This window comes from Triturus cristatus, chromosome 4_2 (assembly GCF_964204655.1).
Source record: "Triturus cristatus chromosome 4_2, aTriCri1.1, whole genome shotgun sequence".
In the NCBI taxonomy this organism is placed as follows: domain Eukaryota; kingdom Metazoa; phylum Chordata; class Amphibia; order Caudata; family Salamandridae; genus Triturus; species Triturus cristatus.
The window spans coordinates 566,070,005-566,095,392 of NC_140586.1; the positions used below are offsets into that span (position 1 = coordinate 566,070,005).

The window sequence follows — 25,388 nt, forward strand, 5'->3', positions numbered from 1 at the left end:
ATGTGAGCTGGGTGGGGCACACTGGAGAGGGGAGTTAAAGACTCCCACTGTACACTTCAAAGGGTGCTCTTTGATTCAGTGAGAGATCACAAAGAAAAGGCCTGGACACATCTCAGGTAGGAGATGGGGCTGAAAAGTGAATCAATAAGAGTAGAGCTCGGAGCCTGGGATTGACCTTTTGATGCACATATCACTGTGGCTGACATCCAGGTGTGAACTCTAGTCACTCCCGTGGCCAGCGTTGTGGGACTTCGGAGTCTCTCCTGCTAGGAAAGGCAGCCTTTCAAGAGGAAAATAGAGAAGAGAAGGGTGTGCTTCAAAAGAAGCATAACCCCAACATAAAGCATCAAAGACGCAGACCATAAATCACATTTTGCATCTGGAAATGGACTATAAGGGGCGGTTGAGACCCCAAAAATTGTCATCTGCCAAGCAGCCACATGGGATGTGTGAGAAGGGAAAGCTGTGAAAGACCTCTGCCTCTAACCAGGACAGGGGGCCAAGACCTGCCAGTCTCCCTGGTGTGTGAGGGGACATCACCCAGAAAAATCAAGACCACCTGCTCTGGAGACTGCAGTACCAGCGCCTGCCTGCTTGCCAAAACCAGTGTGCCCTGTGAGGGAGAGGAGACTGGTGGGGGAGTGAGGTCGAGTTGCGAGCCCAACCGAGTGGACTCCTGGTTCAAGATGTGAGGAGATGGCTTCTGCACCGACTGGGTCATTGCCCATGGGCAGATTCTAGTTGGCAACTTTTGTGTGCCAGGAGAGGGCCACAGTGAAGATAGCTGTGAGCGAAGTGTTGTCGGGCAAGGGAAGCCTGCATGGCATCTGTTGCGATGTCCCTGCATTTTAAGAGGGGCAGCCATGAAAGTCTTGCTGAAGAACAAGTGCCGAGGCCTGTGCTGAACCTAGCGGCCAGGAGAGTCTGCTGCGGTACCCGACTAATGTGTGCTGAGGGCCTACACCTTGGCCAGTAGCAGTACAGCAAGCCAATATGCCAGGAAGGGCTGCCTATATCAGGGATTGCTGAGGATCAGGCTGTCACCCAAGACCTGGAAATCGCGTGACCTTCACCACTGAGCATGTAGGATTGTACCAAAGTCCCCCGTGAACTGAGGAGAACGCTGTGAGTGCATTGCCATATCACCGGGACCCCTATCAGGGGCATCGGAATCTAATCCAATCCCCTCTTAGGGAGTATCGGACTTACCTTGCAGGAGGGAGCACCGTAGCACCTCTGATTGCTGGTGGAGCCAGCCGCGTTAGCTCACAAGAGAGAGCTCACCTGCAGGCTAATGCGGTGCCCCCAGTCGGGCCTCCTGCTGAAACACTGCAAGCTTCCTCACTGCTGGAGTGGGAAAGACTGGTTGCAGGCCTATCGGGCCATAGACGACTTACTGCTAAGGGTGCTGCGGTGCCAAGACACATTTGACTACTTTGCTAAGAGTCAGAATGAACTCTTGAGCTAATGCCTACTAGTGGCCATTCCCTGGATGTGGCCACCAGTGAATGGGGAATAACCCCTACCACATTACGAAGAGTGGGTGGGACAAGGATTTCTCAGAGAAACACTAGAGCCCTGACCTTAAGGGGGATGGTTTATTGTTCTTCTTATGTCATAATACTAATTTGAGTGCATAGAGTTTGACATTATGTAGAGTTATGAGTTGTGCCCTCTAACCATTATTCCCCCTATTCCTGAGGGAACCTTGGACGGCTCGATCTTAGCTACTACTGAGAATCAAGTACAGAAGGGGTACTTGGCTCAGTTGCTCAGGATCCATTGTAGGATGGGCCCTGGGCCATTAAGAGTAATAGGCCTCAACCACTACGGTTGGGCCCAGTAACCCATAAGTTTCCCCAGGCCCTCGGAAAGGGGGCTGACAGTGATAATTTCCACATCTGCATTTTTAATTTGAGCAAATTTACATCATTGTTGAAGGCCAAACACTTTGGGTTATTGCTGTCAATTTTGTTGTGTAATCTGTTATGCCTGCTCATAGAAAATGTTGCATTTATTTTTATTGTTTTTACCTGATGTAATATATTTTACATAAATACTGTGCAGCAAAGTAAAACCTCTAAGAAGGCTTTTGCCTTTAAGGAGCTTTAAGTTAGACATTCAAGCAGCATTTTTTCGTGAGCAGTAACATTGTAGAATATTTTATGATTGGACCAATGAAATATCAACATATTTCTCTCTTTTTTAAGTTATTGAAACAACTAACATATGGCATCTGATGTTTGTCTTCTGCCTAGGGACAGAAAGATGAGTGATGTGACATTGAGCAGCAGAAGCTCAAAACATCGGAAGTTTTCAATTGTCTTTAAAGAAAAAGAGCCACCCTTACATTTAACCGAAAGCGAACTTAGTAAGTCAACTTTTCAATTTTTTAAAATCCTTTTTCTGTCCAATAAAAGGCCCCCTTAAATCCTTTTGTTTGTAACATTTTGTTAGAATTAACTTCTGATCGCTTATCAACATATTTTGTGCTTTTACGACCTATTGCACAAATGGCGTTTTTCCAAATTGGTAAGAATTTTCGAATGACATTTGTATTTTATGTATGGACTCATTTTGGCACTACACAGCATCAATTGTCCTTTCTCGTTATTATTACTCCAAACATCATTTCATTATGAACATAGAGGCATCTTCATTAGTAGCACCAAAAGAGGACAGAAAACCACTGTAGGAAAAGTAAATTTCAACTTAACGTAAGAATATCAATACTTAGTAATCATCAGTTTGGACAGTGTATTCGCAAATAATGTCCTCACATACTGTTGTTTTTTATTTTTTGGTACTACCCTTGTCTTGTAAAATAGATTGTCATTTGATGCCAATCAAAAGATTTATTGAATGCAATCAATATCATCTACCATAGGTGTACTTTTCCAATTCCGTAGGCTTATCTTTCTTATCATTAACATCTTCACTTTTCATAAGTTCTTCTGTATCCTCAATTCACTAAGAATGATTAAAACACTGGAATGTTGAGCGCTCCATTGAAAACAATGGATTGCAACAGGCTTCTAATAGCCGGTAGAAGCCTGGAGCATCAACATTCCAATGTTTAACAAAGGCCTCACGGAGCCCGAGGGGATTTCAACTCCCTCGGGCTCCGAGAGACCTTTGTTTTACAACTTAGAACATTCTGCCATCTAGGGGCTGAATGTTCTAATAGCCTTAGAGCCCTTTGTAGTGGGCTTCACTGGCCACTAAAGGCGGGCCTTTAATGGCCAGTAGAGCCCACTACGTCGGGCTCGAACGGCTATGGTAAACCGTTGAAGGCTTTGCTCTACCACAAACTTGAAGGGCGCTCTAGACAGAAGAGCCTGACCTCAGATGGCATAGATAGCGTGCTTACAGACTGCAGTTTATAATAACATTTGCAATAGTCATACTTAAACACCCACAAACTGTGATGACAGTGGTAATATTAGCGATCAATGACAGCAGACTGTGATGAGATTAGAAATATTCATGTTCAATGTCTGCATGCTATGATGACTTTGGTAAAATACACACTTCAATTAAATTAATAAATCTAATTAGACCATTGGAATATTGGGAGATCCATTAAAGACAATGAAGTGGCTCAGGGCTAATAATGGCTGGCATAAGACATCTGCTCCAACATTCCATTGTGTGTTTTTCTGTTTCTCCTTTTTTAATTCAGAACATTCTGCCCTCAGCAGGTGGAATGTTCTAATAGTCTCATACCCCTTCTTCCTTGGGCTATACCGGTTGTTAAAGGTCCTCTCCCTCGTTATAGGACCTTGCCTCTGGCCTACTATTAGTCAGTCTCAGAGTTACAAATTATTTACAAAATCCTGATGCCATCTTAGAGTTTTTGGACTACAAAATTAGTTTCTCATTTTCAATCTTGTTTTTTGTGCCTGTTTTTTTCTTGAGTACCTTGGGTCAGATTTAATTTAACTTATGTGGAAATTAAAGGCAGGGTAGCGGTGGAAGAGAGACCGGAGGCTTAAGGAGTTCTAGCCAAGCTGCGCAATTCTGATGCTACTGTTGCTAGAAGGTCACACTTCACTTACCTGACGCTGGAGCCTGCAGCAAGGATGATAGGTGCAACCTTCCACAGCAACCTCAGAACTGATCTACAGAGAGAATAAAGGACAGAAAGAAGATGGTAGGCAAGGGTGCCCAAAAGAAGCACAGAAGAAATAGAGCCAAGATATAAAGATAGTACATAAGAGATAAACAAATACACTAGGCATAAAAACCGCTCAACAAAAGCAAACAATACAAGAGAATAACTAAGAAATTCAAAACAAGAAAAGGCTAGCACAAAACAAGCCCAATGTACCCCAGAAAGAAGAGACGGGTTTGGAGTGCAAGCGGCGTTGAAAATGGTGAATGCAAAATCCCCAAAGCGTAGCGACCCACTAAAGAATACAAAACACCCCTTTAAATAGTAACTAGAGCTTACAACCCCCCACATAACCTGGAAACACTTCATAGCCATCTTGCACTAGAATGCCTCATAGGAAGAAATGCACTTCCTGTAACAAGCTAGTACTTGTCATGTAGACCTCCAGCCACCAGATGGCCTCATATCTAAGCAAGAAACGTTAACTCCCTTCTATTCCAACATTTTCAATTGCCAAAAATCAAAGGGTAGAGCCTATGGATTGCTTTCTTACCTAATAGCCCGTATCAATCAATCAATCAATCAATCAAAGAAATTTATAGAGCGCACTACTCACCAGGAGGGTCTCAAGGCGCTTGGGGGGGGGGGGGGGGTGCCGCTACTGCTCGAACAGCCAGGTCTTGAGCTTCTTCCTGAAGGAGAGGTGGTCTTGGGTCAAACGCAGGTCGGGAGGGAGGGAGTTCCAGGTCTTGGCGGCCAGGTAGGAGAAGGACCTTCCTCCTGTTGTCGCTCTTCGGATGCGGGGAACGACGGCGAGGGCGTGACTGGTTGATCGGAGATGGCGTTTGGGAGCGTAGAAGTTGAGGCGGTTGTTGAGGTAGCTCGGGCCTTGATCGTGTAGGGCTTTGTGTGCGTGGGTGAGGAGACGGAAGGTGATTCTCTTGTTGACGGGGAGCCAGTGCAGGTCTCTCTGGTGTCCGGAGATGTGGCTGCGTCGGGGGATGTCGAGGATGAGTCTGGCTGAGGCGTTCTGGATCCGCTGGAGTCTCTTCTGGAGCTTGGCGGTGGTACCAGCGTAAAGGGCGTTGCCGTAGTCCAGTCGGCTGGTGACGAGGGCCTGGGTGACCGTCTTCCTGGTCTCGGTGGGGATCCACCGGAAGATCTTACGTAGCATGCGCAGGATGTTGAAGCAAGACAAGGAGACGGCGTTGACTTGTCTGGTCATGGAGAGGGAGGTGTCCAGGATGAAGCCCAGGTTGCGTGCGTGGTCTGTCGGTTTGGGTGCGGTGCCCAGGGCGGGGGGCCACCAGGAGTCGTCCCAGGCAGAGGGCGAGGAGCCCAGGATGAGGACTTCCGTCTTGTCGGAGTTCAGTTTCAGGCGGCTGGTCGTCATCCACTCGGCTACGTCTTTCATCCCATCCTGAAGGTTGGCTCTGGCGGTGGCGTGGTCGTTGGTCAGGGAGAGAATCACCTGGATGTCGTCCGCGTAGGAGATGATGTTGAGGTTGTGTTGGCGTGCGATGGCCGCAAGGGGGCTCATGTAGACGTTGAAGAGGGTGGGGCTGAGCGAGGAGCCCTGAGGAACGCCGCAGATGACTTCCGTGGCTGCAGATCTGAACGGAGGTAGGCGGACTCTCTGTGTCCTTCCAGCGAGGAAGGAGATGATCCACTCCAGTGCCTTCTCCTGGATTCCGATGTTGCTGAGGCGCTGCACTAGGGTGCGGTGGCAAACAGTGTCGAACGCCGCGGAGAGGTCTAGGAGGATGAGGGCCGCTGTCTCACCGTTGTCCAGCAGGGCTCGGATGTCATCGGTGGCAGCGATGAGGGCGGTTTCGGTGCTGTGGTTGGCTCGGAAGCCAGACTGTGAGGGGTCGAGGGATCCATTCGTCTCGAGGAAGGCGGCCAGCTGCTTGTTGACGGTCTTCTCGATGACTTTGGCTGGGAACGGGAGAAGCGAGATGGGGCGGTAATTCTTGAGTTCGGTGGGGTCCGCTGTTGGTTTCTTTAGTAGAGCGCTGAGTTCGGCGTGCTTCCAGCTCTCAGGGAAGGTGGCGGTGTCGAAGGAGGTGTTGATGATGTCCCGCAGGTGGGGTGCGATGACAGCGTCGGCCTTGTTGAAGACGTGGTGGGGGCAGGGGTCGGTCGGAGATCCGGAGTGGATAGAGTTCATCGTGCAGATGGTGTCTTCTGTGTTGATCTGGGTCCAGGCGCTGAGGGTGGTGGTGGGGGGCGTTGGTGCGGTCGTTGGGAGCGTTGTTTGTGGGCTGAAGCTGTTGTGTATGTCAGCGATCTTGTTGTGGAAGTAGGAGGCGAGGGAGTTGCAGAGGTCTTGCAACGGGGTGATGTCGTTGTTTCCGGCGTTGGGGTTGGAGAGCTCTTTCACGATGTTGAAGAGTTCCTTGCAGTTGTGTGCGTTGTTGTCCAGCCGGTCCTTGAATGCTGTTTTCTTGGTGGCGTGGATCAGTTGATGGTGCTTCCGGGTGGCGAGCTTGAGGGTGGTCATGTTGTCCGGTGTTGGCTCCCTTCTCCAGGCTTTCTCGAGGGCTCGGCAGTTCTTCTTGGAGCTCTTGAGTTCGTCGGTGAACCATGGGGCCTTCTTGCTGCTGGGTCTGCTCGGTGGGGTCCTCAGTGGGGCGAGGTCGTCTGCGCAGTTGCTGATCCACTTCGTGAGGTTGTCGGCGGCCTGGGTGGGGTTCGCTGAGCTGGCGGGAGGGTGCTGGCTCAGGGAAGCGGCGAGCTGGTCTGCTGTGATCTTGTTCCAGTTTCTTCGAGCAACCTGTTGCTGGTGGTGGTGGATCGTGGATCTTCTGAAGGTGAAGTGGACGCAGCTGTGGTCCGTCCAGTGGAGTCCGGTGGCGTGGCTGAAGACGATGTCCTTGCTGGATGAGAAGACAGCGTCGAGTGTGTGTCCGGCGAGGTGGGTGGGGGTGGTCACCAGCTGCTTGAGTCCGAGGTTGGCGAGGTTGTCAAGCAGGGTGTTGGTGTTGCGGTCATTGTTGTTCTCCAGGTGGAAGTTGATGTCCCCCAGGAGGATGTAGTAAGCGGCGGGGAGGGCGTGCGGGCTGATGAAGTCGACGATGTCTTCGCTGCATTGTGTGCGTGGTCCCGGGGGTCGGTAGATGAGGGTGCCTCTGTGGGTGGTTTTGGGGTCCGTGTGGATCTGGAAGTGCAGGTGTTCGGCGGTTGTCAGGGTGTCGTCGGTGTTGGTCGTGATGCGGATGGTGTCCCTGTAGATGATGGCGATGCCTCCTCCAGTCTGGTTGCCTCGGTCTCTTCGGGTGATCTTGTAACCCTCTGGGATGGCGATGGCGATGTCTGGCGCTGAGGAGTCGTTCATCCAGGTTTCCGTGAGGAAGGCGACGTCAGGAGCTGTGGTGTCGAGGAGGTTCCAGAGTTCGATGGTGTGTCTGTGGACGGAGCGGGTGTTGAGTAGGATGCACTTGAGGTGGTTGCTGCTGGTGTTCGGCTTGGCGGGTGCTGGTGCGGGGCAGGTCCGGATGCAGGAGAACTTGCAGGCGTTGCAGCAGAAGGGTCCGTGGGTGTGTCTTGGGGTGGCTCGGTAGCATCCCGGGAATCGGCCGTTGTTGAGTGCGTTGAGGGTGGCGGCGTCGTACGTCCGGCGGGTGGGCTGGGGTCTGCGGGGGCCAGGGGTCCTGGCACTGGGCGCGGTCCAGGCGCGGACGGGCGCAGACGGGCTTACCTTTGGCGCACCTTCGGCGCTCAATCAGTGCTCCCGCTGTGCGCGTCCGCTGCGCGGTCGCTCAGGGGGCGTCATAAGAAGGGGGACGGGAGGGCGGGTCTGCTGGGCTGGGCGAGCGGCTGGGCCAATGGGCCGGTGGTGGGCGGGGCCGCAGGGGGCCAGTGGCGGGAAAAGTGGCGAGCGGGCGGCTCAGCTGTGGCTGGGCCGCTCGGGGGTGCTGGGGGGGCGATGGTCGGTGGCGGCAGGCAGGAGGCTGGCAAGGAGGCTGGCTAGCAGGAACAGCAGGCGAGGGAGCAAGGGGGTGACCCGGCCTCGAGAGGCACAGTGGTCACTCCCGCGGCAACCAGGCTCTCCCCTTAAGAAGGGGGACGGGAGGGCGGGTCTGCTGGGCTGGGGGAGCGGCTGGGCCAATGGGCCGGTGATGGGCGGGGCCGCAGGGGGCCAGTGGCGGGAAAAGTGGCGAGCGGGCGGCTCAGCTGTGGCTGGGCCGCTCGGGGGTGCTGGGGGGGCGACGGTCGATATGTATGCACAACATGCCTTACCCTGCTGTCAATGTCACTACATGACCTTCAAAATGTGGTACAAGTACTAGTTATTTCTAGACTTCACTATGGAAAGGAAGTTCTAAATGGTACTTCAAAGACTCAGCTTGCTCCACTGAAGGCCACGCTCAACACGGCTGGCAGGCTAGTGTTGGGAGATAGTCGCTTTGACCACATCACTCCTACATGAATTACTCCTAGGTGGCTACCCATCAACGCACGCTGCATCCTCAAGGTAGCTTGTCTTACTCACAAAGTGCTTGACTGGGGCCCCTAAATACCTGGCCAAGAAATTCACTCTTTCTGTTGATAGGCGCTCCCTGCGAAGTTCTGACTTGCTAATTCTGGAGCCACCCAGATTCAAGAAAGAGAGATTCTACTCTTGCTCCGTCACTGTGAGAACTGTGGCTCAATGGTTAGAGCGGCAGACCTCGATGCAGAGCACTGGTCCGGGACCAGGGTTCGATTCCCGTTGCGGCAGGGTCTCGGGCTATAAATTCCGCGGACCGGATATTCTCGCCTCAGTGCCTATTCTAATCATGGGTCCCACGCTGCAACTCTGTGCAATAGCTTGCTTAATCTCCACAACGGCCCCAACAGCGCTGGGATGCCTGGCCTCACCATGGGGGTGCTCAGGAGTGGACACCTCACATGGAAAGCCAGGAAGGGTTCCTTCAGCGGTATGAGTACAGCGCTGAGATACCCTTAGTGGTGATCGGCGCTATATAAATACCCATACATACTGTAAATGCTTCTAGGATCTGCAGCTTTCTGCCAGTGGAGTTACACACAAACCCCTCTTCTGTGGTCTTCCAGAAGAGCGTTAAATCGCATCTGTTCAAAAGATACCTAATGCACTTCCTGGCCATACTTATTTAATGAGAACAGTTATATAGTCCCTCCATAGCGGTCAGTCTACTGGCTTTCTTTTCTTTCTTATTACATATATTGAACTTTTCTGATTTTGGGACTGCATTAGCTCGACCAGCAGTAGTTTCACATTGAGAAGTGTCTTTCCTCGTCTCATACACCAGGTTAAACTCTCTTCCCAGTAACCTCTTCTTTCTTCCAGATAGAAAGTGGAACAACTTCAGGTGCAGTTCAGTCTGGGAACAATCTTTGCATTTATACATTAGTCTTTGGAATGTCTTCATTGCTGGAAGCCAGGTACCGGGAAAAGGGATCAATAATGCTTCAACCCCTAAGCTGCTGGATACCGTCAGAATTTGCCAACTCAGCCTGAGGTGACTCCCTGTGAGAACAGCAAAGTATCCCAAGAAATATCTTACCAATTGCATAGAAGTTCTGTGCCTCATAGAGATAGAAGTCTTTCGACAAGTGCTGTGTCACTTATCCACACTGTCTGAGAAAAGCTTAAGAGCCATCCAGCTCCTTTAGACCAATGTAAACTACTTTTTGCCTGGCTCTGGTTAGAAAGAACAGTTGTTTTAAAAGGTCTAAATATATCCATTCTCTTACCCAGCGTCTCATGATGCACTGAGTAAACGCGTTGAGATTTCTTCTAAAACATCTGGGACGAGGCACCGCTTGAAATCACTCTGCAACCCCTGAAATGTTAAGGGTGTGAATAGCAGACCTTTATCGTAGTATGTTGACGTAATAACTATTGTGTCGCTCCACAGTAAAGGATCACGACACACCGGTAAGCTTTCGTCAATTCTTTATTTATTTACTCAGTATACAGATCGCATGTCAGATGACCTTCCTGCTGTCCCACTGCCCTCGTTGTGTGTGTCCTCACGCCCCCGACCGGATGTGGTGTCCGATGACCTTCCTGGCCATCGCCCATCCCCAGGTCCTAGTGTCCACTTCTAGGACACTACATCTCCCCCCTTTGTCACAAAATGTGATGACAAATACTAGCCAACTATCAGACGTGCGACATCTTGACGAGCTATTGTTATTAATAATGTAAGGTGATATGTACAGATGTGACACATGGAATGGTACCCAGAGGGATGTATCACATTTCTTCTATCAGTCTCTTTGGTCTCGTTATGTCTCTTCTCTGCCTTGTCTCCAGTTCTGGGTCTTCTTTTGGCCCTGTGTTGCCTGCTGGAACCACTCCATAGCGCTCCAGTTTCGTCGTCTCTACGGTGCCTGATGCTTGCTCTTCGTCCATTTCTTCCTTTAGACCTTTGAAGTGTGAACTGTTTCTCGTTATTCGTTTGCTTTCCGATTCTGCTGTAATCATTGTCCCCTTTTTCTTCGTTATCGTCAATGGTTCTTGGGCAAACAGGCTGTCAGATTTCCGTTGCTGTTTCTGTCGCACTACTACAGTGCCTCCTTCTTGTAGTTGCGACCTGGTGGCGTGTCGTTTGCTGTCCGCATATTCCTTCATTTTTCTCTTTGCCTCCTTGTCTTTGTCTGCTATGTTCTCGTGCCCTGATGCTGTCTGTTCTTCTACTTACGGCAGCCTCGTTCTGCTTCTCCTCCCCAGTACCAGCTCCGCCGGGCACTTCCCTGTGGACCCATGTGGCGTGTTTCTGTAGTCTCTCAGCATTTGGCATAGCGCTTGGCCCAGCGATAACTGTGACAGCTTCGCTCTCTGAACCGCCTTCTTGATGTTTCCCATGAGCCGTTCGACCATGCCATTTTCCTGTGGCCACAGTGGCGTTATCTTCCTGTGTTGTATTCCAAGGTAGGCCATGAACTTGCGGAATTCGTCTCCTGCGAACGGAGGACCATTGTCTGTCTTCAACGTTTCTGGTGAGCCCCACGCCGCAAATGTGTTGTCTATTATTGGTAGAGTAGCTGCTGCTGACGTTGATGATACTGACCTCACAATTGGGAATCTGGAGTACTCGTCCATTATCACCAGTAAGTAAGTTCCTGTGTCTAGCGGTCCGAAGAAGTCAGCTGCTAGTGTCGTCCATACAGCCCTTGGCAGCTCCGACATGTGCAGAGGTTCTTGTCTTGCTGGCTGGCCTGTTGTTTGACAGAGGTGACAGGCTGCAATCGTGTTTTCTACTAGACGATCTAGTCCAGGGAACCACACCTTCTCTCTCAGCAGCTTCTTTGTTGCGACGATGCCCCTGTGCGATTCATGTGCGATACTAACTACTTGGTGCCGTAGTGAACTTGGCATCACTTTCCTGGTGCCTCGCATAATTATTCCGTTATTTGTCTCTGACAGTTCCCCGCTTATCTTCTGCAGTGCCAGCATCTCTTCTTGGTTCACTCCTCCTTTCCACGTGCAGTTGTTGACATGTCTCCACCTTTGTTGTCTCATTGTTTCTCTGGCCACTTGGAGAGTGACATCTTCCTCAGTTCCTCTCTCTATCTCTGCTAATGTTATTGGTGCCGGTGTATTTTGTTTGAGCACGAAGTTTAGGTATTCCTCTGCCACTGAGGCCTTTTCCTCGGCATGTGGTAGTGGATGTCGCGACATGTAGTCCGCCGGATTATGTTCTTTCCCTGGTTTGTGGACAATTGTGAAATCGTAGTCCATTAGTCTGATGCCCCAGCGCTCTATCCTTGGTGGCATCTTTGCCACTGGGTTGCCATATATTGTTACCAGCGCTTGGTGGTCCGTAATGATGGTAAACCGCTTCCCGTACACGAACATGTGGTAGTGCTCACATGCCCATACCACCTCTAAGCTTTCTTTCTCTGGCTGTGAGTACGCCTTCTCGATGTCTGTCAGGCTTTTGCTAGCGTAGGCAACAATTTTCCTTGGTGACTCTTTTCCTGGCAGGTGCTGTGCTAGTATCGCTCCTAGCCTTACTGGGCTTGCATCAACCGTCAGTTCGGTGCAGAGCAGAGGGTCGAAGTATGCGAGGTGCTCCACAGTCATCACTGCATTCCCGATTTCCTCGAACGCTTCATTGCATTGTTGAGACCAGATGAACTTCTGTCCTTGTTTTGTTAGTTCTCTTAGCGGTGTGCTCACCGTGGCAAAGTCTTGTATGTATCGGGCACAGTAGCTTGCCAGGCCCAGGAATGATCTTATTTCTGCTACATCTGTCGGTGGCTTTGTGTTTTGTAGTGTCTCTACTTTGCTTGGATCTGGTCTCATCCCTTTTTTTGAAAATATGTGTCCGAAGAATACAAGTTCTTTTCTCCCTAGTTCGCACTTTTCTCCGTTCAGTGTCAGCCCTGCCTGCTCCAGCTGTTTGCACACTTGCCTTAGGGCACCATCATGTTCTTCGTTTGACTTCCCGAATACTAGGATGTCATCGCTGTAGTTAAAACTGTTGTGTACTGGCCGTATCACCTGTCTTATTGTCTCTTGGAATATTTCAGCCGCTGACGAGATACCAAAACTTAGTCTTTTGTACCTGAACAGTCCTAGGTGTGTGGAGAAAGTTGTTATGTATCTCGACTGGGGATCCAGTTCTAGTTGGTGATAGCCTTTGCACAAATCTAGCTTTGAGAACCTGCACTGGTGTCATGACAGCCTGTTCAGATGTTGTGTCGCTCCACAGTAAAGGATCACGACACACCGGTAAGCTTTCGTAAATTCTTTATTTATTTACTCAGTATACAGATCGCATGTCTGATGACCTTCCTGCTGTCCCACTGCTCTCGTTGTGTGTGTCCTCACGTCCCTGAACGGATGTGGTGTCCGATGACCTTCCTGGCCATCGCCCATCCCCAGGTCCTAGTGTCCACTTCCAGGACACTACATCGTAGAGACACTACAATACCCATCCTTAAAAACTATTTAACAAGGTTGCTCATATTGTCACCCCTTCATTTCGGGTGGCTTTTAGTTAAGAAATGTTTAGTATTTTTATATCTTTACCCGGACCTAACCTATTTAACTCCTAACTGGACTGTTTTGTGCGTGTTGATTTTTTTTTGTCCTCCAGCCTCTCTTGCAGAGCAAGTTTAATTCCTGGAAAGTGACCAAAAGGACAGTCTCATGATATGGAGGAAATGATTTGCTTAACTTCTTTGTGCATATATTTGAGTGTGGGCAATGTTAAGGCTCTGTTTATTTCCACCTCACCTGGCTAATCATTCCCTGTTAGTTGTGTGAACTCTATTCTAAGTCACTCAATTAAATCAGCTTGACAATATCTAAATGGTAATAATTGTTATTTTTGTCTCTCTTGTTGTTGCTTAGGTAGTGCTATTGAAGATGCGCCATACTCTTATTCACGTATTACTGCACAGAAGAGCAAAGTCAGTGAACACAGGTCAACTGCAGAAAAACAACACAAACCTATAGGTAAAATAAGTAGGAGAACATAGTTTTGTTTACAATTTGAGTATATCCTACCTCATTATTGATTCGTTTTTCATTTTAGGTCAAAGCAATGGGGACCTTTTTGCTTACAAAGATCAAAAAGATCTTAGGAAATGTAATGACTTTGTTCTTTCCTATACACTGAGCAGAAATCACATCCCATCAAGTGAGTAAATGATGTAACAAATGGTCAAATGAACACTGTTCTGATGTCCATGTTTATTTACTGATTTAGACACATGACCACCAGGGCATCCATGTAGACTGGGCTGCTAAATATGTGGCACTAACCTGATGTTTCAACTACTGGAGGTTCAGTATTTCTAGTGGATACAAGATCCTGAGGAAAGTCCGTCCGCTCAGAACCAGGGGGGGGCTCGCCATCATCCACAAGACCCACCTTCTACTCACCACCTCCAGCTCCGACGACCCCATCACCAACACAGAGCATCTCCACTTCCAGCTCCAGTCCAGCGCCACCTCCACCCTACGCGGCACCCTCATATACCGACCTCCGGGACCGTGGACCCGCGCTGCCATGACCATCACCGAACTCGCAGCGCCCCAAGCCATCGCCTCCCTAAACTACATCCTACTCGGGTACCTTAACTTCCACCTCGACGACCAGGATGACCACGACTCCATCGCCCTCCTCGACAACCCCGCCAACCTCGGGCTGAAGCAACTGGTCAGCACCGCCACCCACAGAGCAGGACACACCCTCGACCCCGTCTTCGGGGGAGGGACCAACATCAGCTTCAGTCGGACCACTGAACCCTCCTGGATGGACCACCACTGCGTCCATTTCACCTATCAGACCTCCCCCGCACCCAAGCCTCCACCTCGCCCGCCGTGGAGGAACTGGAGCAAGGTTACAGAAGACCTGTTAACCTCTGCCCTCCTTCTAGCCCCTCCCTTGGGCTCGGCCAACCCCAACGACTCAGCGGAACAGCTCCACCACTGGATCACCGGCTGCACAGATGAACTCGCCCCCCTCCGACGCCCCACCAATCAAGACCATCAGAAAGCTGCCTGGTTCACCACGGAGCTACAAGAAGCCAAACGAACCTGCAGACGTCTTGAGAAATCCTGGCGTCGCTTGAAAAACACCGATACCCTCGATGCCCACAGAACTGCCTTAAAGACCTACCACCAGCTTATTAAAAACACCAAACGGACTTTCATCTGGGAAAAATTCCTGAGCAACACTTCAAACACCAAGGAACTGTTCAGCGTCATAAAGGAATTCACGAAGCACCCCTGCGAGTCCACAGACATCACTCCCTCCCAGGAACTCTGCAACAAACTGAGCACATTCTTCCATCAGAAGATCAGGAAAATCTACGACAATTTCAGTGAACAGATGCCGTACACTATCACGGCCCCCACCGTAAACACAGGTAACCGTACCATCAAGGCCTGGGACCCCCTCCACCACAGAAGTCATCATTGCAACCATGTGGAAAACCCACTCAGGAGCCCCTACGGACCCCTGCCCTCCCCACGTATTCCACATGGCAGCCACCACCATAGCACCCGAGCTACACCGGACCATCACCTCCTCCTTCAAAACGGGCATCTTCCCCAGCATCTGGAAAAGGGCAGAGGTGAAGCCCCTCCTGAAGAAGCCCACAGCCGACCCTTCAGATCTGAAGAACTATCGACCCATCTCCCTCCTACCTTTCCCGGCCAAAGTCACAGAGAGAGTCGTCAACACCCAACTAACCACCTTCATCGAAGCAAACTCGATCCTGGACACCTCTCAGTCCGGTTTCCGCAAGAACCACAGCACCGAGACCGCCCTCCTCGCTGCCACCGATGACATCCGCCGGCTACTGGACCAGGGACAGACCGCAGCCCTCATCCTACTGGAACTCTCAGCAGCCTTCGACACTGTCTCGCACCACACCCTGGCATCCAGACTCTACGATGCAGGAGTTCAGGACAACGCCCTCGACTGGATCAGATCCTTCCTGACGGGCCAAACTCAAAGGATCAGACTCCCTCCGTTCCACTCCAGACCCACCGACATCATCTGCGGGGTACCCCAGGGGTCATCTTTGAGCCCGACCCTCTTCAACATATACATGGCCCCTCTCGTCGCCATTGTACATCGACACGGACTCAACATTGTCTTCTACGCCGACGACACACAGCTCGTCCTCTCCCTCTCACATAACCCCGAGGACACCAGACGCAACTTCCAAGAAGGAATGAAGAACGTGGCAGAATGAATGAAGGACAACTGCCTGAAACTCTACTCTGACAAGACCGAGATCCTCATCCTCGGACCCTGCCAGTCAGCCTGGGACCACACCTGGTGGCCCGCCTCCCTCGGCACGCCGCCCGCCCCCACCGACCCCGCTCGAAACCTAGGCATCACCCTCGACTCCTCCCTCTCCATGCGTCGCCAAATTAACTCCGTGGCCTCCACCACCTTCAACTGTCTTCGCATCCTCCGTAAGACTTTCAAGTGGATCCCCGGGGACTGCAGGAAGACCGTCACCCACGCACTTGTCACCAGCAGACTGGACTACGGCAATGCACTTTACGCCGGGACTAACAAAACCCTGATCCACAAATTACAAACCATCCAGAACGCCGCCGCCAGACTAGTGCTGGGTACGCACCGTCGCGAACACATGACCCCTCACCTCCGCACACTCCACTGGCTGCCCGTGGAAGATAGGATCACTTTCAAGCGCCTCACCCACGCATGCAAGAGCCTCAACGATGCCGGCCCAACATACCTCAACAATCGACTCTCCTTCCACGTGCCCGAAAGAAACCTCCGGTCAAAGAACCTCGCCCTGGCAGAAGTCCCTCGCATCCGCAGAACCAGAACAGGCAGGAGGGCTTTCTCCTTCATCGCGGCAAAAACATGGAACACGCTCCCTGTGAGCATCAGATGCTCCCCTAACCTGGAAACCTTCAGGAAGGACCTCAAGACCTGGCTCTTCAAGTGACATGGAGCAGCGGATCTCCCCTCCCCCTCCCCCTAGCGCCTTGAGACCCTCACGGGTGAGTAGCTCGCTTTAAGCCCACTGATTGATTGATTGATCGATGTAGAGCACCAGCACAATTAGGTGAAGTAAATCAAGCAGCCCGGAAGCTGCTGTACTCCTTGCGTTATGGCAATCAATTGGCAACTTCTCTTAACTAATGTGACAATACTATATCACTCCAAGCCCAAAGGAATTATTAATTTCTGCTTTTACCCCAGGAATAGAAATTAGCCGGCTACTGTCAATAGTATTTTCAAAGCTGAAGTGAAGGCGGGTGTGATAACTGTAACAAGTTGAAGCAGAAAGAAACATGCACATTTATTGGTTGTAGTTCAGTGTACAAATCAAACTTCTCAGCATCTCTCCGACAAAGAAACCACATTTAAAATGCTCACTAAGCTGCATTCAGAAGCCAGCAAGAGGGGTCAGAGACTTAAACGCTTGCTCCAGACATCTGTGATAGAGACAGAGCAAGAATTCGAATTCAAGCAGCCTTTCTTCCTTCTGATGCTGATAAATTGAGTACTAGTAAAATGGGAAATAGAAACAATAGTTATTTTCATCAACAGCGAAAATTGTGGTATTAAGCTGAAGTGTGGCTCAATGGTTAGAGCGGCAGACCCTGATGCAGAGTTCTGGCCCGGGACCAGAGTTCAATCCCCCACCTCGGCGGGTCTTGGATTCAATTTCCTCGGACCTGATAATTCTCGCCTCGGTGCCTATTCTAATCATGGGTCCCACACTGCAACTCTGGGTAATAACTTGCTTAATCTCCACAACGGCCCCAGCAGTGCTGGGATGCCTGGCTTGACCATGGGGGTGCCCAGGAGTGGACATTTCACAGGGAAAGGCCAGGAAGGGTTCCACAGCGGTATGAGTAAAAGTGCCAGGATACCCCCGTTGGGGGTGGCAGTGCGCTATACAAGTACATACACATTTTTTTTTATAAAGAACAAGTCCGCATGGCCTCCTCAACCCCTTCCTCGTACTATTATTTCCTGTGACGGGCCACACCTCCAATCCAGGCACCACATGACTCAGCATAACCATACTTAAATAATATTTCAGCTCCACTCTTCACCTTCCACCCAAATGGCCCCTCCCCTGGGCAATGAATTAGGAAAAGACCCACCACACTTCTTATTTCTTTTGTCTGCATCCTACAAACAGATATCATGTGAGCGTGACGAGTACATGTAAATCCAGTATTTGTAAAGCGCACAGCTACAGCATTTTGAGGTCAGTGGAAATCTTAAGTAAGGTCTGGGGACACTGGGTACTCTGGAGGGAGATCCAGGCCTTCCTGTCTGACCCCATGGTAGGTGTGTTGGAATGCTGGGCGTACAGCAGGGGATCAATATATAGATCTTGTGAAACATTCTTTTTGTTTCTTGGCATGCAGGTGGAAGGGCAGGGCTTTTCCAGCTTTTGTCACTGTAAGAAAAAGGAATTTTTATTCTCCTGATATTTTTGTGTTGAGGTTTTGAATTGTGGAGCCTGAAAGGGTGGGATCCGTTCGTCCTGGCAGGTGTCAGGGGGAGAGTTTTCCCCCGTGTGAGTGTTTCCCAGGGCGGCCGTGGAGGTCTGTAGCTGCTGACCTCGACCTGACCTTTCTGCTTCAGGGTAGGGCACTCCGTGCATCCTTGTGCTCTTGGGAGGCACCTGAGCTGTTCATCCAATTCAAGCCTTCTGTGGTCATTCCTGGGGAAATATTCACCACCCACCCTCACACACTCATTGGGGTCTCCAGTTAGCATGTGTGCGTCTACAGCCCTGTCCTCAAGCTAGTGGGGATGTGTTGCAACATTTGTTTCAAGATGTTCAGCAGGACCTGCCAGTTTACAGAGCCAGGTTTTAGCACAGCTTAGACCACACCACCAAGATTCTTACCCTTATTAATGTGCATATATACACCCACTATTCCTAAGAATATTCAGACTGGTTATTCAGTGACCTTTATTCAGTTCTTTAATTTAAATCTTTACCCAAAAAGGGAGGGGCTGATGCTGGAATTTGTTGTAGATAGCTTTATGGATCTTTTCTACGGTGATATAAGGTACCTTTTTCAGAAGGGTGTCTTTTATTTTTTTATTTTTTTTAGTCCTCATTTGCCTCTATCACACCATTTCGCTTTTACTCTTTTTATCCAGACGAAATTATCCAAACCTCATATGCTGATGAGTAGCTTGGGGTGGAGTCACTTAGAAGAGCGCCCAGGAATAGTGGCTCACACCAACTAAAGGAAACTCAATATACACCACTTCTTTGGTGGAGGGAAAGAAATCTACCACCTTGAACAGGTGCTTTCAGCCGAGGCGAAGAAAGGCTTCATCATAGGGCTCCTGATCCAATTAGTTAGTTGGTTGATTCCACCAACACAAAAGGGGTGCCCAAAATTCATGCCTGCGACCTCCCTTAACTGACATATCCAAATTAGCCACTCTCTTCACTGATAATCTCCAGTCCTCAAAGGGTGTCTTAAGTGCTTCATCATGGATCACAGAAAGCATTTATTGAAGACGTGTCACTGCTCTAGGGAGGACAATTAGGGCAGAAACAGGCTTAGGGAGGAAGACTCCGCTCTTCCTCGCCCTCCACCTCATAAACGTGGTCTTTCTGAAAAACAGGTGCAGCTTCTGCTATCCTCTTTATCCGAAGCCTTCCAGAGTTAAAGAGACATTTCATGTAGTTGATATACTCCATCTTCACTTGTGTCCCTTAACACGTCATCACCATCTTTTGTTTCACCTTGGTCTTCTCCTAAATATGATAATGAAGAAACTCAAATGCCAGAATATGTTACAAATGGCAAGTTCATGCAAAAGTCTGATTTTCTGCCCTTTTCAAGTATCTGGCTGTTAACCTTCAAGTATCTAAGGAAGATGAACAACCGAGTGCCAGTTCTGCAATGCTTCAGCAATTACAGTATCATTCACCACCCTGTTATGTGATAACAGAAAGACTTGCTGGAAAGGGACTGGAAGGTCCAGAGAAAGTAGATAGTTGTAGCAGAGTGCAAGGCTTTACTGAAGTAAGGGAGCTGCAGGTTTGAATCTTACAATGAGAGTTTCTATGTATATCTAATGTATGCATCACAGTCTTGTTTTTATTTTTTTTATATGTTTTTATTGATTTAGCCGTTCAAACATAGTACAATACTCTGGGCCAGCATTAAAGTTTGTGCACAAATATACATAGGAGATATCCCCTCATAGTGGGCATATTACGTGCTACTCGCCCCTGACACTTTGCCTCATTACCACCATCTTTTGCTGCCCCCTTTTTCCCACCACAAAGGGCACCATACAAGTAGTTGGTCTTCACTGTGTAGTCTTTATTACTTCTCACATAACGCCATCTTTGTTTGTTGATGCACTGTCAACATTAGACCAACTTTATTAAATTTATTAAACCAATCCAATACACATTGATAAACATAGGGTGGCACAGTATTAATTTCGTCCACAGGTTACAATTGTATTTACAATTCTGTATCTCCAGCACCACACCAGATGCATGTTGTGCCAGCAGGCAGCAACACCACATCTCCACTGCTTCCATTTGGAGGTAACTACCCGCCGTCTACCCCCTAGACTCGGCCACCAGGGCACTGCCTTGCGCCTTACTTGCGCACCAGCTCTCTTACAAATTGCTTCCTCCAAGCACCGGCATCTCGGGTAGGGCCGGAGAGTCCAGGACCACCAGCAGGACAGCCCCCTCTCCCGCCAGCCCGGAGCCCCATTGACTGCCCTCCCTGTCCCAGGATCGGACAGTCCCTGCCAAAAAGGAGTCCCCCACCATTCCTCTTGCCCGGGACCCCGCCACAGGACAAGGAGCCCACTGGCGCACCTTGCCCTCCCCCACCGGCTGATTTATCTTCCAGATCCACAGCTGTGGCCCCCAGTATGGTTAACACGAACAATTCCAAAGCAGCATTAGACAGACGCATCCCGTCTGCCAAATACAATTCCAACTTAGATGCCTGTATCAGATTATGCCTAATGACGAGGATTGGTGAACCTGCCAATAATTTCTTCACCTCCTGATTCAATTTCCTCACTGACTTGTTCACCGCACTCGCTGGCGCATTGTCCCCCCAAACTTGGCGCGGGATCACTTCCGACCAAAATATGGTGGTGCACGGCAAGGACCTCCTTACATTTGAAAATGCAGAGAAAAGTGCCTCCTTCACCCCCCTCCTGCCCGCCGGGATCATGTTATTACCCCCGAATGAATCACCAACACATATGGAACTGGCATGCCCTTATCAAGCTCTCCCTGCAACTGGCCTGCGAGATCCTCAACCGTTCCCCCTCGATCCCTATCCAATGATGATCGATTCCTTTCACCCTTTGCGCTGCTTCTTCCCCGGATTTGGCCAAAAATTGCCCTGCTCTGTGTATTAAAGAGTCTCCACACCAGCATACTTTTTTGTATGGGCCCCCACTTAGTTTAGAAGTGCATCCCTGTCGTCAAGTTTTTAGAGGGCGAGGACTGGTCAATGATGAAGCATGACACCAGGTGGTGTGTGAGACCAGTGCTTCACTTTTTGTGAGATGTCTGCACTCACAAATTAATTTACACTAGCACTAGCGACACCTTACTGGGAGCGGCTCTATTGTGGTAAACTGCAATAAAAGCCTACCATCACCCTTACCCGGCCGCATCGGCATAAATTTCACCATCAAGGCCACTGGGCAATAAACAGCCCCATTCACTGCCCTTAGCTGGACCCAAACACCTTTGCCTAAAGGGTCTATCTTTGACCTCCTCACTCTGACCTGGAGCAAATCGCCCGACAATAACACATCCATAATGCTGATTCCCACCTCTTTATCCGCCTTCGAGGCTGGTACCAGCTCGGATATTCGAAAGGCCCCAAAAAATGCTAAAGAATAAGCTAATCTCAGCAGATGTGCCTCATAAGGGGATATGCAGACCTGTGGCAACACCCCCAAGATGCTTGCCAGCCCACTGGCTTCTATGGGTCTCCATGCGTTCCCAACCTTTTACCGCACGTCTGACTCTAGGGTCCTTAGTAGGGTCCGGCACCCCTTCCAACCCCGCAAAGAAAGCAATTGCTGACAACTGCCGCCTAACCAGGGACAGTGACCTTCCATTCTCTCTCTGGCGCACTATGAACAGAAGCACTCCTTGCGGTGTAAATTTCTCCACACTCCCTGCACCCTCTAAGACTGCTACCTATACCTGCCATGTCTTCTCATACATACACTTAGTCTTGGGCGCAATAGAAGCTGCTATCAGGTCAGGAGCAATGGGGCACCAATCTTCCACAGGCTTTCCGGGAAGAACGTCATCTGATCGTCCGCTTGCGGCCATCGCGCTCTGAATTCTGTCAACTTACAACGAGACAAGGCATCGGCTACTGTGTTGTCCACCCCAGGGACATGCTTGGCAATAAAATATACATTGCGATTGAGGCATCCCCGTACCAACTCTTTCAGCAAACGTAGCACCCATGGACATTTTGCCCTTTGACTGTTCACTGCCATAACTACCGACATACTGACACCCCAAAATACGATGCGCTTGTTTTCCAGCAGTGTGCCCCACAAATGCAGTGCCACAATGATGGGGAATGGTTCTAGGAATGTGATGTTGCGTGTAAACCCCTTCATGACCCATTCTGCTGGCTAATGCGTCATACACCACCTTGAGCCTAGAACTGCCCCGAAGCCCACACTGCCAGCTGCATCTGTGTAAAGCTCTAGCTCTATGCTCGTTTGCGCTGGTTGCTGCCAAATCACTGATCCATTGAACCTCTCCAGAAACTCCTTCCATGTGCCCAAGTCATCCTTCACTTCAGCAGACAGCCTAGTGTGATGGTGTTTATCCCTTAAACCTGACATTGCCCTGGCGATATTGCTAGAAAAGGCCCTGCCCATGGGTATCACCCAAAGTGCAAAATTGAGCTGCCCCACCAAGACCTGCAATTGGTGCAAGGTGACCTTGCGTGCCGCTAAGCACTCATCTATAGCTGATTCAAAAGCCTTCACCTTCTCCATGGGGAGTCTACATACTCCTCCCACAGTGTCAATCTCAATGCCCAGGAAAGTTAAGCAAGTGGTTGGGCCCTCAGTTTTCTCCTCCGCAAGGGGTACCCCCAATACCCCTGCCACCCGCTGGAAGCCCAGTAAGGCCTCCCCACAAGCTGGCGAGCTGTGTGGACCCATAAACAGGAAATCATCCAAATAATGCACCACATCTTGTGTTGCCACCAGGTCCATCACTGCCCGTTCCAAGAAGCGACTGAAAGTTTCAAACACCGCTCACGAAATGGAACACCCCATTGGCATGCATAGGTCCATGAAGAAATTCCCTTCTAACGTAAAACCTAGTAACCTAGTGTCTTCTGGGTGCACCGGCAGGAGTCGAAAGGCCGCCTCAATATCGGATTTTGCCATTAGGGCGCCCTCACCTAATCTCTGCAGTTTCTGAATAGCAGTATCAAAAGTGGTGTACCGAACTGCACATAGCTCCGGATCCAACCTGTCATTGACTGACAGCCCTGGCGGACTTGAAAGGTTATGAATGAGGCGATATTTTCCCACCTCCTTCTTTGGCACCAGGCCCAATGGTGAACACACCAAATCCTTCCTTGGTAACTGCTGAAAAGACCCAGCCACCCTCCCCAGCGCTACTTCTTTCATGATTTTCTCTCTAGCCACCTGTGTATTCTGCAGAACTGACCGCTGATTGCATGGTGGAACCATGGAAGGTGGGGCACTAGATGGGATATGGAAGCCAAATTTAAAACCTTGAAACAAGAAATTAGCCTCTTGCCGCCTGTCAAATCTGCTGAGAAGGCGGGCCAGAACATGCAAGCGTATGCGAGTGGGAGGGCTCTTATGATGACTGGGCCGGACGGCCCTTGCTCTGGACACTAACTGGTGTGGGGGTGCGCTATTCCTTAGGTTTCCCCACTTTATTTATAACATTTGCTCTCTAGGTGACCTTGCATTCCACAGAAGGAACATATATGCCTGAACTTGCATGCTGTTCCCCAACTGCATTCGTTCCTGTTGAACTGCCAACACGCTTGCTTCTTGTCACCTGCTCCCCTGCCCCCCGAAAGGAATGAGTAGGCTTGCTGACTGGCGTCGCCTGATAGAATTCTGCATGCCATATATTGATCTCCCGCTGATCCCAAGCCACTTCCGGCCTTACAGCGTTCATCTGTCTGAATTTGGTGTCATATTGCAGCCAGGCCGTGCCCTGGAATTCAGAGGCTGCCCCATGAATCAATGAAATGTATCTTATTAACTGTGCCACCAGCGCTGGGAACCGCTCCAACATAATTGCCGCGTAAATAGCAAAACCAGTCACCCAATTCTTAATTGACCAATCCACCCAAACTTTCTTATGCTTAAATTCATCCTCCTTGTTTGTTCTGGTCTTCCCTGGAACCACTCCCGCATTGATCAGGTCAAATGCATCTACATACTCTCCCCAGAAAATGTTCTCTCTGATTTCCGCTGGCACGTGCCATGTAAAACTTGCTGATGGGGCCACTGCCAGTGGCGCGGAACCATACATTACCGGGCTCTGTGACAGGGGGGCTTGCCATGCTGCCCCCGCCCCCGGGGTTACGTCTGGCGCCGCTGAGGTAGACCCAACCTCTGGTGAACCTATATTATTTACTGGACCTTGTGACGTGGCGGCAACAGCCAAGGGAGATTGCTCCACCCCTCCTGGCTGGACCCACACCTGCACCACCCCTCCACCCTGATTCGCTACTACTGGCGCGGGAGCCTATGTGGTGATTGGCGTGGTAGACACCCCCGCCCCCTGTGCTGTCGTGATTTGGTGTGTATGTGCTGCAACCAATGTTGGGAACACGGAGGGAGCCGCAGTCTGTGGAAGGCCCCCCCTGTGAGCAGCTCTACATCCGTCTGACCATTCTGCGCAGAAACCTGACCATTGTCTGTACACAACAGAGGCTGGCCCAGTGCCACTGCCTCATCTGAAGTGCTCGCCTTCGATACTGTGATTCATTTGACCTTCTCCTGCTGCGCATCTTTAAAACATTTGGGGGTCAGCCGTGTGCACTTAGATAACGGGGCCTCCTGCTGCGAGCTCGTTCCTACCCCCGGCGCTAAGGTCTTCAACGCCCAATCGATGCTGCCTTTTTTTGCAACCTCCCACAGCGCTGACAAGGATCGAAATTCCTCTGCTGTTGCCGGGGCCTCCTTGCCCCCCGTGCTCGCTTTGGTGGCATCCCGCCGACTATAGAAAGGAAGAAAGGAGAGTTAAAAGGCTGGCCCCTGTCTTCTTCCCTGCACTCTGTTGACTGCCCGTGCGACCGCGCGCTTCCCTTCTTTCACATTCCCATGCTTACGTTCGCCTCATTGGCTGGGCAGTAGGGATACTTACCACCCCACTGCCCTCCTTGCGACACTGTCATGCAACACATTCCCTTGCTTACGTTCGCCTCATTGGCCGGGCAGTAGGGATACTTACCACCCCATTGCCCTCCTTGCGACACTGTCATGCAACATAATCCCCACCCTCTGGATACTCAGCCGACTCACTAGCTGAATGTTCCATTAGGACATGCTTTTCCCCAGGCTTCTACCTTTCCCAACATGCTCCCTAGCAAAAAAAAAACCTCCTTGGACCTGCTCGGTCTACCCACCAACCGAGTGCCCCCGGATGTCATGCTCGCATGCAACACTTCCCATATCATCATTGTTATTAATTCATCCCCCCATCGATGCCCTACGCAGCCATGCGCATTTACATGAATATTGGGGTTGTAGGGGGGAGGCAAACATAATAATATACATTGGCA

General features: G+C 50.2%; 1 protein-coding gene across 1 annotated transcript in view; it reads left to right on the top strand.

The window, feature by feature from the left end:
* AKNAD1 (AKNA domain containing 1) overlaps positions 1–25,388 on the top strand; it is a 318,415-nt gene that overhangs the window by 180,709 nt on the left and 112,318 nt on the right. Inside the window, exons 11-12 of the mRNA XM_085600134.1 lie at positions 2,259–2,371; positions 13,449–13,553. Coding sequence (XP_085456260.1) covers positions 2,259–2,371; positions 13,449–13,553 — 218 coding nt within the window. The remainder of the gene's footprint in view (positions 1–2,258; positions 2,372–13,448; positions 13,554–25,388) is intronic.